Here is a 14,934-nt window from a genome sequence, read left to right as displayed (position 1 = left end):
GGTGAGGTTCTGGTGTCTGGACCGGTCTGATGGAGCCATGCAATACAGTCCGCAGAGGGTGTCACGCATTGTTGTCATCTGCTGCGCCCTTTACAACCTGGTGCTGCAACAGGGTGACGAGCTGGCTGAGGAGATGAAGGAGTTGCACATCTCCTCCAATGAGGAGGACACATGAGGGTAAGGAGGTCCTTGGAGGCGACAATGATGGGGATGCAGTGAGGTGACCCCATAGATCCTCACAGCACAATTGTGAACATTTGACTCCAGTCTGGCTTATGGCAGCACAAATACCCTCTGTGAGAATGCTCCTGTCATGGAGATGCAGTGAAGGCCCTAATAGTCACTACATTGCAGGAGGATGATGACGACATGTAGTGAGGACACTCCATAAATCTTCACATAGCCTCTGAGAATGTCTGACTATGTAGTCGCTACTACATAGCGACGTAGCCAAGAAACATTACAAGCATCTGATGCTTTGTCTGCCTTCAGCATCTGAGCCCTTCAGGAGCTGGAGCACAGCATTAGTGGTCACAGATGCTGAAGAGATGGGGGCCAGCCCCTCCTTAAAGGCGCTGAGAGCACATCGAGAGAATGCTGTGGCACCTGCCCACTACATTCTGGCAGCAATGACCAGCACAGCCGGGTTGCAGGCATCAGTAATGTCTCCAGGGAGTGTGAGGCCGGACCATCACTTTGGCCTGAAGGCCGCACAGAGAACAGGGAAGTGGCCCTGAACTGAGACACCTACCTTTATCTTGTGCAGAAAGTTTTCACATCTGAGTGACACGAACACTGCTCATCAGAACAAAAAGCCATAGGCAGGGAGACATTCTTAGGAGTTTATTGACAATAGTGAACAGTATGTACAAGTGATGCCCAGGCCCATGCCCAGGCTGTGCAACTAATTCTCCTTAACTTTCCTAACCCTGCCTCTACGCTTAGCGCTCCCCGGACATCCACAGCGAAGGTGGAGACAGCCTGCTGGCTGTGACGCCCTGTCTGTGATGACTTTGGTGGGCGTCCTCTGGAGGGCTGAGATTTGGAGGGTCCTGGACTGCTTTCAGGGTCCTACTGTGTGACAGTGGCACCCTCCTCAGCCTGTGAATCTGGAGCTGCTGAGGTCACAGGAACAGTGGATTCGGAAGAGCTGGTCACTCCCAGAGTCACCTGGGTGGATGGCCCCGGAGTGTGCACCTAATGATGCTCCTCCCTATGGGTGCCCGCAGGCCTCTGGCGGACTCCTTGAGGGGAAGGGGTAGCTGGAGTGAGACCAAGCTGTCCTGCACCCCTCTCGCGTACACTCTGTTCTAGGCAAACTATGGCATCAGTGATGAAGTTGAGCCCGCGCAGCAGTGCAGGAGCGACATCCTGGACCAAGGTCTCCATGGCGGCTGCCATGCTACTAGTGTTGGCCTCGGTGCGTTGCAATGCTGGCACGAGCACCTCAGCCTGAAGATGGACGGACTCCTCCATCGTGCCTTACAATCTGAGGAATGCAGCGGACATCCCTTCCTGATGTTCCCTAGCTTGCCTTTGCAGCTCCAGCAACTGTGACATGACCAAGTCCAGAGGCTCGTTATCTGACACAGACTCAGCAGATTTCTGGCCTCCAGCAGCCCTCCGAATGCCAGACACTTGGGAAGTCCCTGCCCGCTGCATGCTGTAGATCAGACAGTGTGATATGCTCACCAGATTGTGATCCTGTGTCTACTCCAAAGCTAGGTCCCACCAAGGTGTGTGTATCTGTGCTGGTGGAGGGTGTGGGTGAGCGCTGTGACGGAACTTGGAGGAGGGTGCCTTCAGATTCCTCTTCAGAGGTTTCTTCGGGGCTTGATTGGAGGCCCTAGGTCATGGACTCTGTTGGCTGTTTGGCAGATGTGCCTGCAAAAGCAAGGGGAGATAATTAGCGCATGGCAGTGGCCTGTTAAAGAGGACCCATCACTCATGGCATGGTTGTCTGATGGATGTTGCACTGCTGGATCCTCACTTGATAGAGCAGCGCCAACCTCAATGTCAGCACGGGACCGGTCCAGATCCTCAACGGTCAGCTGGATGGCTCTGTTTTCAAGGTCTATGAGGACCCTGATTTCAAGCATTCAGGCATTCCGCCACCGGTCTGCAACCTCTCTGTCTTGCTGTGTGCCAGCTTGTCCTGCAAGGATAGAGATGGAGAAAGTATAAACAGGACGCCTGCCGGGCCAGATGATAAATGTGCCTGGCATGGACGGGTCGTGAGTGGTCCCATGGATGGGCTGTGAGGGAGCGAATGGTGATGTCCCTAGAACTGGCAGTGAATGAGGGCCCTGTGGACGTGTGCTGGGGTTGAGAGTGATGAAAAGAGTGACGTACCCCGGCCAAACGGAGGAGATCATTCATCCTCTTGCGGCACTGGGTGGCTGTCCTCTCCTGAGGGGCATTGGCGCTGACCACCGCTGCCACCACCTCCCAAGCCGGGTTGGTCATGTTGCTGCCCATCCTGCAGCCAGAGTGGGGTTGAAGGACCCCCCACGGCATCCAACAGTCGCTCAAGGGACCCATTATTAAACCGAAGGGCTGCGGTCTTTTTTCCTTTGCTGGCCACGTCTCCCGGGCAGCGGTGGCAAGCTGGCGGCTGCCTTTTAAACATGGCGGCTGGCGTGATGCAACGGCGGGGTGATGACGGGAGGGCGAATGAGGAGTGTTTCCCGGGAGTGCATAAATAATGAGGCGGCTTTGGGATGCTACGGCATGAAAACCGGAAAATTCTGACCATTTTTTTGTTCATTCGTCTATCTATTAGATTATTAAGTGTGTTGTAGCCTAAGCCACAGCCTAGTGAAGTATTATTCTAATCGCTTCCAAATTTGAGAGATCATTTGAGGTCACGATATAACCAGTAGTTGAAATATATTAGCGAAAGGCTTTTGCTCAATCACTGGGGCAGCGGTGGGAACTGGACTGGCCACAATGTTTTTTCAGTATCAACTTTTACATGGCAGTTTGGTGTTGACCATCTGTGGAGTCTCTCTATAACCTAGTTACCGTTCTTTGATTACATCAAACGGACAACATACTTTTTACAAAACAGAAAAATACTTTCTCCTTCACTTGATCATTTTAATTAAACTTAATTATGTGTCTTTCAAACTCAAAGCGTAACCAATCACAAATATGCACAAGCAAATTTCAGACAAGGCTTTTTCCAGTTGTTTGGCTTGCTGTGAGTGTACCTGACTTGTACCATGACAGAAAGAAAAGAAAGCAACACCATGATTCATTATTGAGATAACTGCTACATTTTTGTCATAGGGATTTTTTGAAGCGGAGGCGTTTTCATTTCTGTCAGGATAATTTTCTTTTCAACATTTTGGTGTAGATACGGGAATATCTAATTGACTTGGATCCCAAGAATTTGACTATATTGGAACAAATTCAGAGCTCCTTGTTCATACTATCATTGGATGATGCCAGTCCCCATGGAACGCCTGAAGATTACTCTCAAGTGAGTAGGTGAACCATCTATCTATAATAGAAAAACGAATCATACATATATAGGAGCTTCTAAATGAAAACCGACTGAATTATTTCTTTGGGATTTGTGCATGCAGCAAATACAGAAATAGAAAATCAGAGTCCCTTGTGCTATCCATGGTCTCTCCCTTTACTCTCTCTGTAATTTATTTGACAGCACCTTCCAAACCTGCAACCTCTGCCACCTAGAAGGACAAGGACAGCAGCTGCGTGGGAACACCACCACCTGCAAATTCCCCTCCAAGCCACACACCATCCTGACTTGGAATATATCACAGTTCCTACGGTGTCGCTGGGACAAAATCCTGTTCCTAACTGCACTGTAGGTGCACCTATATCAGATGGACTCCAGCAGTTCAAGGAGGTGGCTCAACACCACCTTCTCAAGGGCAATTAGGGATGGGCAACAAATGCTGGCCTAGCCAGCGACACCCAAATCCCATGAACGAATACAAAGAAATCTCCTCCAGCCCCACAATCCTCCAAGGTATCTGTGCACCTCGAATTCTGATCTCTTGCACCCCTAATTTTAATTGCTCTGCCATCAGTGACCATGCCTTCAGCATTCTGAGCCTGAAGTTCTGGAATTCCCACACTAAATCTTGCTGCCTCCACCTCTCTTTTCTCCTTCAACATGCTTCTTAAAACCTACTTCTTTGACCAAGCTTTCGGTAAGCTGTCCTAATATCTCCCTATGCGGTACTGTACCCTATCTTGTTTTACAATGCTCCTGTTTTTGTTGTCTTAGATTACTTGCCATTTTCCTGTGATTTCAGTGTGCCCCTAAAGTATAAGCTCATATTGAAAAAGAGTGGCTTTATGTTGACTTAGCAGATATAATATTTGGATACATTGTGTATGCATAAAGAAGCATCCAATATTGTGTTTTGTTTACTGCTTTCAGCTATGTTCATCAGCACTAACTGGAAACCCAACTGTCCGATGGGGTGACAAGTCATACAATTGCCTCAGTTTCTCCAATGGAACTTTCAGTTCAAACTGTGATGTAAGTGAATCGGAAAAAAGATGCCTACATCTTAGGTAGGGAGTTCCAAGATTTTAATCCTGAGGCAATGAAGGAACGGTGATATATTTCTAACTTGGGATGCTTTGTGACTTGGAGGGGACTCTGCAGCTGATGATGTTCCCATTTTGCCTCCTATCCTCACGTTTTTTTTTTGGTGGTAGAGGTCACAGGTTTGGAAAATGCTGTCAGAGAAATCATTGTTATCTAGTACAATTTACTAATCAGATAGCTTCAGAGCCTCAATCAGACAACTTCAGAGCCTCAGCCCTTTTCAAATTAGTAGTATATGGCTTTGTTGCTGGTCCAGTAATTTAGGGGGCTGGACTAATAATCTGGAAATAGGAGTTCAAGTGCCAAATGGTAGCTGGGAAATTTACATTCAGTTAATTAAATAAATCTGGAATAAAAAGCTGGCTTAATAACAGTGACCATGAAACTACCAGATTGTTGTCAAAGCCCTCCCAGGGAAGGTAACCTACGGTCCTGACCTGGTCTGGCCTGCATATGATTCTTAACTGCCTCTGAAAAGACCTATCAAGCAATAGCGTTGTATCAAAATCCATTACAAAAAAAAGAGCAAAACTGATGGACCACCCGGCGTTGACCTAAGCACTTGTTTGATTTGATTTGCCAATTGTTGGGATGGATGGCCTGTGTACCTGGCATTGCACTGCCACTGAAATTCATACTTTGCTCAGTTGTAGGCAAGACGTCCTTTTGGCTAATCAAATCAAACAACATGTTCCCCTCTGTTCGTAATAGGCACAGCATAGCCTGCACATGCAAAACCCAATACAAAATGTCTACTATTAGATGTGATACTGTGATGGGGCAGCACTTGCTGAACAATCCTGAGTGCACTAATAGCTATACTAACGGCTAATTTAAGATAATCAGTCAAGCTTGCAATATGGCTCATTTACACTTGCTGGAAGCGATATACATTCATACACAGGGACTCGTTCTCTGCAAACAAAAGGAATATGTCCAAGCCTTGTGGTTTTTTTCAAATTACCCTTGAGCTTGGGGAGCCTATTGTTCCCCATTGCTTTCTCTATAGCAATGCTTCGGCCAACCAGAATCGACTTGCCAACCAATCAGCACCCCTTTTATCCTGTATTAGAAATTGTTAAGATCTTTGGAAATTTGGCATCCTTGCATTTGTCCTGATGAGTGCAAGATAAAAAGCTTCAGCAACACATCTCTCTCTTCAGCAAGATTCAAAAAAATCTCTAGTGATGTCAAACAGCCTGAAAGTTATTGTGTTAAAACAGATAATGTATTTGGTTCTGTTTTGTCTCAGCATTCTCCTTACGATGCCATGGTCATGGTTTCCATGTGTTATTACATTGATCAGACTATCAAGTCAGTGGAAGGCAAATGGAAGGTAAGAAAACTATGCATGCCTTTCATCAAAAGCAAAATATTGCAGATGCTGGAAACCTGAAATAAAAACCAAAAATGCTGGAGATACTCAGCAGGTCAGGTCACATTTGTGGAGCGAGAAACAGGTAACACTTCAGGTCGATGACCTTTCATCTATTCTGACACCATTTATCACCTTGAAACATTAACTCTGTTCCTCTTTCCACAGTTGGTGCCTGACCTTCTCAGTATTTCCAGCCTTTCTGTTTTTATTTGACTGTCATCAGCGGTACTTGGTATAATACAAAGTTAAATATTTTGTGCCTGTAACAGCGATGATTCTTGTGACAGTTTTTGCCAATTCGATATAACTACGTTTTATGATGTGTTAAAACTTTTATAGTAAAGTTTTTCCTCAACACTCCATTTATTTAGGAAAAATCAGTGATGATAATGTGAGAGATGTTAGATGACTGTACCGTGGGCATGACACTGTAGATTATTTTTCTCTGTCATTTGGTTGCTCATCATGTTTGTATGCCACTGTCAAGGCAGTAGCTTAAATGTATTTTATATTTTAAGCAAATAGAATATAAAAAAAACCTGGCATCCTGTTATTAAACTCAATTTCCTTCTTATCTGGAACTGCTGAGAAGTAATTGCAGGTGTATAATATACATAAACACTGGATTTTCATCATCTTAACCTGAATCACCTTCAGTCTACATACTTCTCATGTATTGGGTTTTCAGCCTTCCTCCCAAGGGAAGATGGTGGCATAATGGTAATGTCACTGGGCTAGCAATCCAGAGGCCCAGATTAATGCTTTGGGAACATGGGTTCAAATTCCACCATCTTAATAAAACCTGGAATTAGAAGCTAGTCTCAGTAATGGTGACCATGAAACTATCATCAATTGTTATAAGAACCCATCTGCTTTACTAATATCCTTTAGAGATCAAAATCTATCATCCTTACCAAGTCTGGCCAACATGTGACTCCAAACCCACAGCAATGTGGCCCTCTGAAATGGTCTAACAAGCCACTCAGTTCAAGGGCAATTAGTGGTGGGCAACAAATGCTGGCCTTGCCAGCAACGCCCACATCCCATGAAAGAATAAAAATAAAACTACAGGCTGGTCATGCATGTGAAAATGTTGCAGATGATTGGTTTTCTATTCCAGCATCATATAATGACCCAAGCATGGTGACCCTAGCTAAATATCTTTGCTTCTTGAGTTGGACCCTTTTTTGCCAAAGAGTCAGGCCTCCTACATGAGTAGGTTAGGTTGGATAAACGTTAGAATGGTTTTGCCATTTTATGAAGATTATTTGGAAATTGCCCTTAGGCTCACACTGATTATTAAGGGATAAGCTTTTACCAGAGGTGCTTTCCAGTTATATTTAGCTTAAAATAAATTGGCATTGGTATGTTTTCTACTGTTTCCTCCACTACTACCAAACCATAAGAATTATTGTCACTGATATTAATGGAAAAGCAGTTAATTATCTTTATGAAACTTATCTGGGTGCTATTTTAATGGAAGCATTAGCTTACTTATTTTATATGATTTTAACACTTCCCATTAATAGTGGATGGGGAATATCAAAAGAAAATGATCAAACACTGATCTTGTATTATCACAAACCATTTTAGGCCGGTATCTGTTAATTAGCGATCTGCAAGCTTGACCACTACCAATAATATTTTCATGGCACAAACTAGTTTTTGCTAATCTATCGGGGAAACAGATCTTTATTAATCTGAAGTATTTATTAGAATAATATTTGTGTTCTATAATAGTTTTTAAGAAGTTGAGGCATACTTGCTTATAAACTAAGGGGATAAAATTGAATTTTACTTCGTAGATAGCCACTAAGGGTTGACTACATACCTTCTAATTTGAAGCCATAATTTACCACTTTTCTCTCAGGGATCGACTGCAGTACGTGACCTGGCTTTGCCAGAGGAGCTGGTTTTTGCGTTGGATCAGAGGGTTCTAAATGACATAGATCAAGCTAAGCAGCAGTATTACAAGCAGGTAAGAGTCATTTCTGTAAAGATAAATGAGCTACACCTGTATCCTAATAAGCACTTAGCTACTTTTCCAAGAAATGTAGGGGCTAATAATGCAATGTTTGTCTGATATGTCTTTGTCAACTTTGTGCCTCTTCATGATTCAGGAAAGTCATCAGCCATAGAAGTGGCCCCCACTAGCATCCAGAAAATAGATTTTCTCATCCCTATATTATGATCTCATCCTGGTCTTGCCCTTCCCTATTACTGTAACCTCCTCAAGCCCTATAGCCTACCATAATCTCTGCACTCCTGTAGCTGTGGCCTCTTAAATATTCCCAATTTTCATCACGCCACCATTGGCAGCTATGTGTTCAGCTTCCTAGACCTTAAACCCTGGAATTCCCACTCTAAATCTCTCTCCTCCTTTAAAATCATTCCTTACAATCTACCTCTTTGACCAAACCTTTGGTCATGCCTTGATATCACTGTGGTGCCAAATTTGTCTGATAACATTTTTGGGACTTTTTGCTTTGTTAAAGTTGCCCTATAAATGCAAGTTATTAAACCAATTATTCATTGCAGAAAGGATTTTTATTTTGGTGTCATACAAGTTAATTAGTTGGCGTAGTTGTTCTCTTCCAATATGCCAGTTTAGCTAGTATTCACACTTTGTTGCAGAATGTTGCAAATGAAAGTATGTTTGTTGAATTAGGAATGTGCTCACTGATTCAACCTTATTTACATTATGAACCCTATTTCAATAGATCATAATAGCTGCACTCTCAGTCCTCCCGCATTTAAAAATCCCTATCACGGAAGTTTGGAAGGAGGCCTATTCTGTTTCCATTTGAATAAATGTTTAATTGTTAGTAGAACCACAGCATTAGTTACACCATCATATATGCCACTTAAACCCAAAAGACTCGTATCAAGCCCTCTGATTAACAAGACTGTCTCACTTGTTATTTCTGATCATATTCCAACCAAGGTAAGAAGATGTACACTTATGTAAAGTATCTGGCTTTTAGTTTATAGTTGTACTTGATCATCCAGGACCACATAAACATGGCTAATTTGGATACCTGCTATCATTTTTGTAGGAGATTAAACTAGTTTCATAGAAAAATGATCTTACCAGAGTGAAATTCTAAAGGATGGCTGTGCTGTGTTGTATTTTCTTAAAAATTGAGTATTATACATTTGAGCATACATTTCTGGCCAGCATGAAGTTGCACTTTGAGTTAAAGAACAGTTAACATTGATTGAAAATACTCAGCGATTTTTTATTTTACCCCTTGGTCTAGGGCCAGATAACCGATAAAGATTTGAAGAAGACCACCTCTGTGTGCTGTGTAAAATAAGTTTGGGCAGTCTCCATCCAATTCCTCGTTGACATTGCCTTAAAATTTCAACACTAATTGTTAATCTTACTCAAAGGCCAGAGGATAGCTAGTGTGTGAAATGGAAGCAGATGTTGCACCACTGCAGGAGAACGTGCTTTTGTAAAGTTGGAGCTGAGTTCCATTGGGCGGGATTTTCCGCACCCACCCGCTGCTGGGATCTTCCGGTCCCGCCACAAGTCAATGGACTTCTGGCTGGGGCGCTGCCTTGCCCGCAGCGGGTCCCGCCTGTGATGGAGCTAGAAAATCCCGGCCATTGTTGGGCAGAGTGGAAGAAGCATTATTCTGAATCTAGCTGTACTATATCTGACCCAGGAATAAGTGCTTTTGCTAATGTGGGGTGTCCACAATCAGAAGACTTCTTTAGTACTATCCTCCCTCATCTTGATGAGCACATTGAAAACAACAAAAAAAAAAAAAAAATCCTTTCTCATGGTGTTCTGATAGATAGCCTGCTGAATTGAAGTACTTGGAGGTGGAGGAAAAGCTACATGTATAAATTACAGTAATTACATTTGGAATGAAAACATAAATCTATGGTCTATTTTTAAACATTATGTAATAAATTATGTAATAATTTTATGTGATTGTAGTAACTCATTTGGTTTTCCAGGCATTGGATGTCCAAATTGTCGGTTATGCCTTCACTGCATTTGGAAAATCTCTAATCAAAAGCAAGAAGCTTCACCCAGACATCTTTGTACAACTTGCACTTCAGTTAGCCTACTACAGGTTTCATCGACGGTAAGCATCACGACCTGGTATAGAGCAAATATCATATTTGTTCCACAGCCACACTTTCACTGCAAGGCACTGAGTTATTAAACTGAAAACAACTATCACATAATAGTAAAAAAACTGCGGATGCTGGAAATCCAAAACAAAAACAAAAATACCTGGAAAACCTCAGCAGGTCTAGCAGCATCTGCGGAGAGGAGCACAGTTAACGTTTCGAGTCCGAGTGACCCTTCAACAGAACTAAGTAAAAATAGAAGAGAGGTGAAATATAAGCTGGTTTAAGAGGGGGTAGGACAAGTAGAGCTGGATAGAGGGCCAGTGATAGGTGGAGCTAACCAAAAGATGTCACAGACAAAGGACAAAGAGGTGTTGAAGGTGGTGATTCGGACTCGAAACGTTAATTGTGCTCCTCTCCGCAGATGCTGCCAGACCTGCTGAGTTTTCCCAGGTATTTTTGTTTTTGTATCACATAATAGTCACTGACACTAAATAATATTAGATGATCTGAATGTAAATTCTTTGTTTTTACTTTCTTCTGTTTTGTTCAAGTAAGGCAGATGTGGCTCAGTGGCAGCATTCTTGCCTCTGAGCCAGAAGATTTCAGTTTCAAGACACTGCTCCAGAGTGTATATTTCAGCAAAAAATCTAGGCTAATGCACCAATGCAGTACTGAGGGAGAGCTATAAAGTCGGAGGTGCCAGATCTCAGATTTCAATCAAAGCTCTATCGGGTTGATGAAAAATATCAAAGAGCAGGGAAGTTTTTCTCAATGTCCTGGCCAATACTTAGCCCTGAATTAACATTAGTAAAATACATTATCTGGTAATTTATCTCATTGCTGTTCGTGGGACCTTGCTGCATGATAATTGGCTGCTGTTCACTGAAATTACAACTGTAACTGCATTGAGTGGGGTCGTGAACTATATTATATAAATGTAACTTCTTTCCTTCAACAATAATGTTTTGTTAACCACCCTGTTTTAAAAGGAAAATATTTAAGGTGGAAGATTTTTATTAACTTTGTAGACATTGTTTTGTATGATGAGCAGATTGGTACATCAAACAAACTTTTATTGTGGGCTGAAATTCCATTTACTCATCGACAAACATAAACTGCATCTGCACTCAGACTGAGGGGTTATAATGTTGCAGGATTCCATTTGTCATGTATTGGCATTTTCTCAAAGTCCAGGTTTAATGAAACACTTTGAAGTACTAGTTAATTAAGGTCCCATTCTTACCTCTTTGAAGAGTACAAAACTGATTAGCTCCAAATCCTGCTATTGTCGAGCTCCAAGGATTAGTGGGAAAACTACATTCATTGTCAAATATATTCTGTTGGAAAAGATTTTTACAGACTATGGGCTGAATATTACAGTGGGTGCGGACGACTTGTCCCCGGAAGGAAAGTCGGCATAGAGTCAAACTGCTCCATTCTGGTTCACCCCGCAGTCATAATGCACCGGTGGGCTAAACAAGGGCCAGTGGCACTTCCGACCCTCACTGGGGAGGTAATCTCACCCTCGTGAGTTGCCGGCCAATCAGATTGCTCGGCAGCTCCATCGGTCCCGCAGCACCAAAAGCGTGTTAGTGGGCGCTGCCGGGACTGCAGAAGGAGGAAGAAGGAGGCCCAGGGACCTCTGGAAACAGGTTAAGTCCAGGTTCTTGGACAAGGAGGGTTTGGGCAGGTCAGGGAGGAGGTTGTGGAGACTGGTGAGTTTAAGGCTACAGGTGGGTAGGAAGAAAGGGGGGTGCGGTTTGTATCTTTGGGGGCTGCCCCCCGATCGGCAAAGGGCAGCCCCTGAAGATAGAACTCACTTTCCTTCCCACCTTTGGAAGAGATTATTTTTAAAAATTGGGTTGCCCATTCCTGCCCGACTTCCCAAGCCAAACGTTTTATGGTGTGGGCAGCATATTATCAGGGTCAATTGGATATTATCAATTGATAATAAGCCTAATTGACCCTTGATTACCTATTTAATTATGGCAGGCAGTTTGCCGATTTTGGAGCCCAAAAACACCCACCCTCGCCACCCCCGTATTATGGGGGTGAATTCTGGGGTGGGTGGGTGGGAAGGTGGTGGGGTGGACAAATGCCAAAAACACACCTGGCAGGGGCAGGTAAAATGCAGCCCTCTATCTGTGCAGTGGAGCTGCATCCAGAATTGCTACTGGCATTAATAATCCAAATGCAAATTCGCAAACAAGAAACGTCAATATTATTTTCAGAAGCTTGATCTTCGGGAAGCTCCCAGCCAAGCAGTTCAGTTTTTGCAAGTCACGTCCAGGATTTTGTCGTCTTCAGCTATCTCAAATTCTCTTTTGAAGAGAACACTAAGCATTGCCCCTAGCTATAGGATGATGTCACAAGCGCTGCCACCAGCATACACATTGTTGGTTACCTTACCTGACGGAAACCATAGTTGATGTAAAGCTTTTGCACTGAGTAAATGATACTTTAAAAGTGATGCTGGAAATACTCAGCAGGTCAGGCACAATCTGTGAAGAGTAACAGAGTTAACGTTTTAGGTTGCAATGACCTTTTGTCAGCACTTATCTCGACCTGAAAATATTTACTCTTTTTCTCTGCACAGATGCTGTGTGACCTCCTGAATATTGCCAGCATTTTTTGTTTTGTTTTAGTTTTCAGGCATCTGCAGTATTTTGCTTTTTTACTAATGATATGACACCACTGGTTTTAATGTGGTAGACTCGTCTTCTTGAGAAACAGGCAGCAGTTTTGAGTCCAGCCAGAGTGTTTGAAGTTTACTTTACAATCTTCACTGTCGTTTTAATTTCTGTTAATATTGTCAGGTTTAACTAGTCTTTTGCTAGTCTGCTGGATGGACTATAAAGGCAGAATCACTGTCTCAGAGAAACATTATTGGTTTAAAAATACTGGAAGGATTAGCGAGTTCCTGCACCATTCTCCTCTCTCTCCAATTCATTTCTTGTTATTTTGTCATACATAACCTCACTTCAATTTCAATTTATGTTTCAATAGTTTGCAACTAAAGAGGTTTGCTATAACTTTAGCCTAAAAGCCAATAAGTTTTAACCATCAGATAACACAGTGTTTGCCGTTCTATTTTTGCATGCCTTTAATTTCAACTGCATGGTTTAGGCAAGAGGAGTGGTGGAACATGCTTTTGTGAAATATCGCAGTATACCAGTGTTTCTACATTGCACTTTTCTTTTTAATCCAAGGGAAAAATTTTCCCCCCGTTGTGGGGGAAGTGCGGGAGCGAGTGCGGGCAGGCACGCCTCCAATTGGTGCCCCCAATTGGGGGCGCGCTGCCATTTTACATGGGCGGGCCAATTAAGGCCCACCCAGTGTGACATCCGCTCGAAAGTGCTATGCGCTCCCTCTGCGGGCGGGGGCGATTTCCTCAGCCGGAAGTGCGCACTGATCTCCCTGAAGCTAAGCACTGCCTCAGGGAGATTGGCTCGGAATTAAAATTTGTCACACAAATGGTAACGCTGTCACATGACTTGGGACATGTCCATAACTTTTATTGAAACCTTTAATAAAATTTAAATACCCTCATGAAACCTCATCCCGCCCGTGGACGAGGTTTCATGCTTTTTCCGAAGCCCGCCAGGGCTCCCGGCCTGCCCGCCAACCTTAAGGTTGGACGGGCAGGTCCATTAATGACCGTAATTAGTTTTCCAATGGCCTCAATAGGCTGTTGATAGGTCGGCGGGCACGCAGCTGATTCGGCTGCGACCCCGCCAACCTGAAAATGGAAATGACGCGGGGTGACGTCAGGAGTTCCGCCCGACGTCATTCCGCATCATTTTACACATCGGCGAGCGGGCCCCGACCCCTCTTGCTGACTGGAAGATCCTGCACCAAGAGTGTGGGCTCACCTGACAATATCTGAGATGTTTATAATTTTGTAATAACTACGCAAAGTAATGGACCTCTCCAAATCAATTCTTCACAGACCTGGCTGCTGTTACGAGACTGCAACAACGAGACGATTTTATCATGGCCGAACTGAGACAATGAGGCCCTGCACTGTTGAGGCTGTGGAATGGTGTAGTGCAATGCTGGATCCAGCAGCTTCTGTAGGTGTTCAATTAATTAAACAATACTTTATAATTAAATATATAATTAAATAATATAATTAAACACAAACTAGCAGAAAGGCGCTCAACTCAGCAAACCTCCTTAGACACCATTTTCCAAACCTATCACCACTACCACCTAGAAGGACATAAGTAGCAGACACATGGGAACACCACCACTTGGAAGTTCCCCTCCAAGTCACTCACCACCCCGAGTTGGAAATATATCACTGTTCCTTCACTGTCGCTGGGTCAAAATCCTGGAACTCCCTCCCTAACAGCACTGTGGGTGTATCTACACCACATGGACTGCAACGGTTCAAGAAGGCAGCTCACCACCCACCTTCTCAATGGCAAATAGGGATGGGCAATAAATGCTGGCCTAGCCAGCGATGCCCACATCTCATGAATGCATAAAAAAAACTGTTAGATAATCTGTCCAAACTGGATTCATTAAAGGTGGCATTAGATGTGTGGTGCAAAGTTGATAGCAACTATACACATATATAAAACTGATAATTTTATGCAATGTCTAAAGTTACTTCATTGGGTTGACCGACAGCTCTTCTCTTTTTTGTGCGTTGTTATTTGGGAAAATATTTCTTGTGCTCCAGCTGAAGTTTAATTTTCAAAACTAACATTGTGACATGAAAATGCAATTCCTGATATATTTTATAAAGCATAATTCCAATCATGAGGTTCAGATGATATCCTGAACAGGAGCAAGTGGTTTATCTTCCTTTTCTGAAGCCTGAAGTTGAGTTGCCGCTTTAAATTCATTGTTAGCTAACCTTTATATG

At 43.4% G+C, this 14,934-nt stretch overlaps 1 protein-coding gene across 5 annotated transcripts in view; it reads left to right on the top strand.

The window, feature by feature from the left end:
- The window catches only part of crot (carnitine O-octanoyltransferase), a 71,701-nt gene that overhangs the window by 22,646 nt on the left and 34,121 nt on the right, over positions 1–14,934 (top strand). For all 5 annotated transcript variants that reach the window (XM_078538430.1, XM_078538428.1, XM_078538431.1 and 2 more), the window contains 6 exons: positions 3,359–3,484; positions 4,418–4,519; positions 5,844–5,927; positions 7,840–7,947; positions 9,939–10,069; positions 14,011–14,134. In XM_078538430.1, the coding sequence (XP_078394556.1) occupies positions 3,359–3,484; positions 4,418–4,519; positions 5,844–5,927; positions 7,840–7,947; positions 9,939–10,069; positions 14,011–14,134 (675 nt within the window). The remainder of the gene's footprint in view (positions 1–3,358; positions 3,485–4,417; positions 4,520–5,843; positions 5,928–7,839; positions 7,948–9,938; positions 10,070–14,010; positions 14,135–14,934) is intronic.

The sequence above is a fragment of the Cetorhinus maximus genome, chromosome 3, assembly GCF_964194155.1.
Source record: "Cetorhinus maximus chromosome 3, sCetMax3.hap1.1, whole genome shotgun sequence".
NCBI lineage: Eukaryota > Metazoa > Chordata > Chondrichthyes > Lamniformes > Cetorhinidae > Cetorhinus > Cetorhinus maximus.
This window is presented reverse-complemented; position numbering and strand designations above follow the sequence as displayed.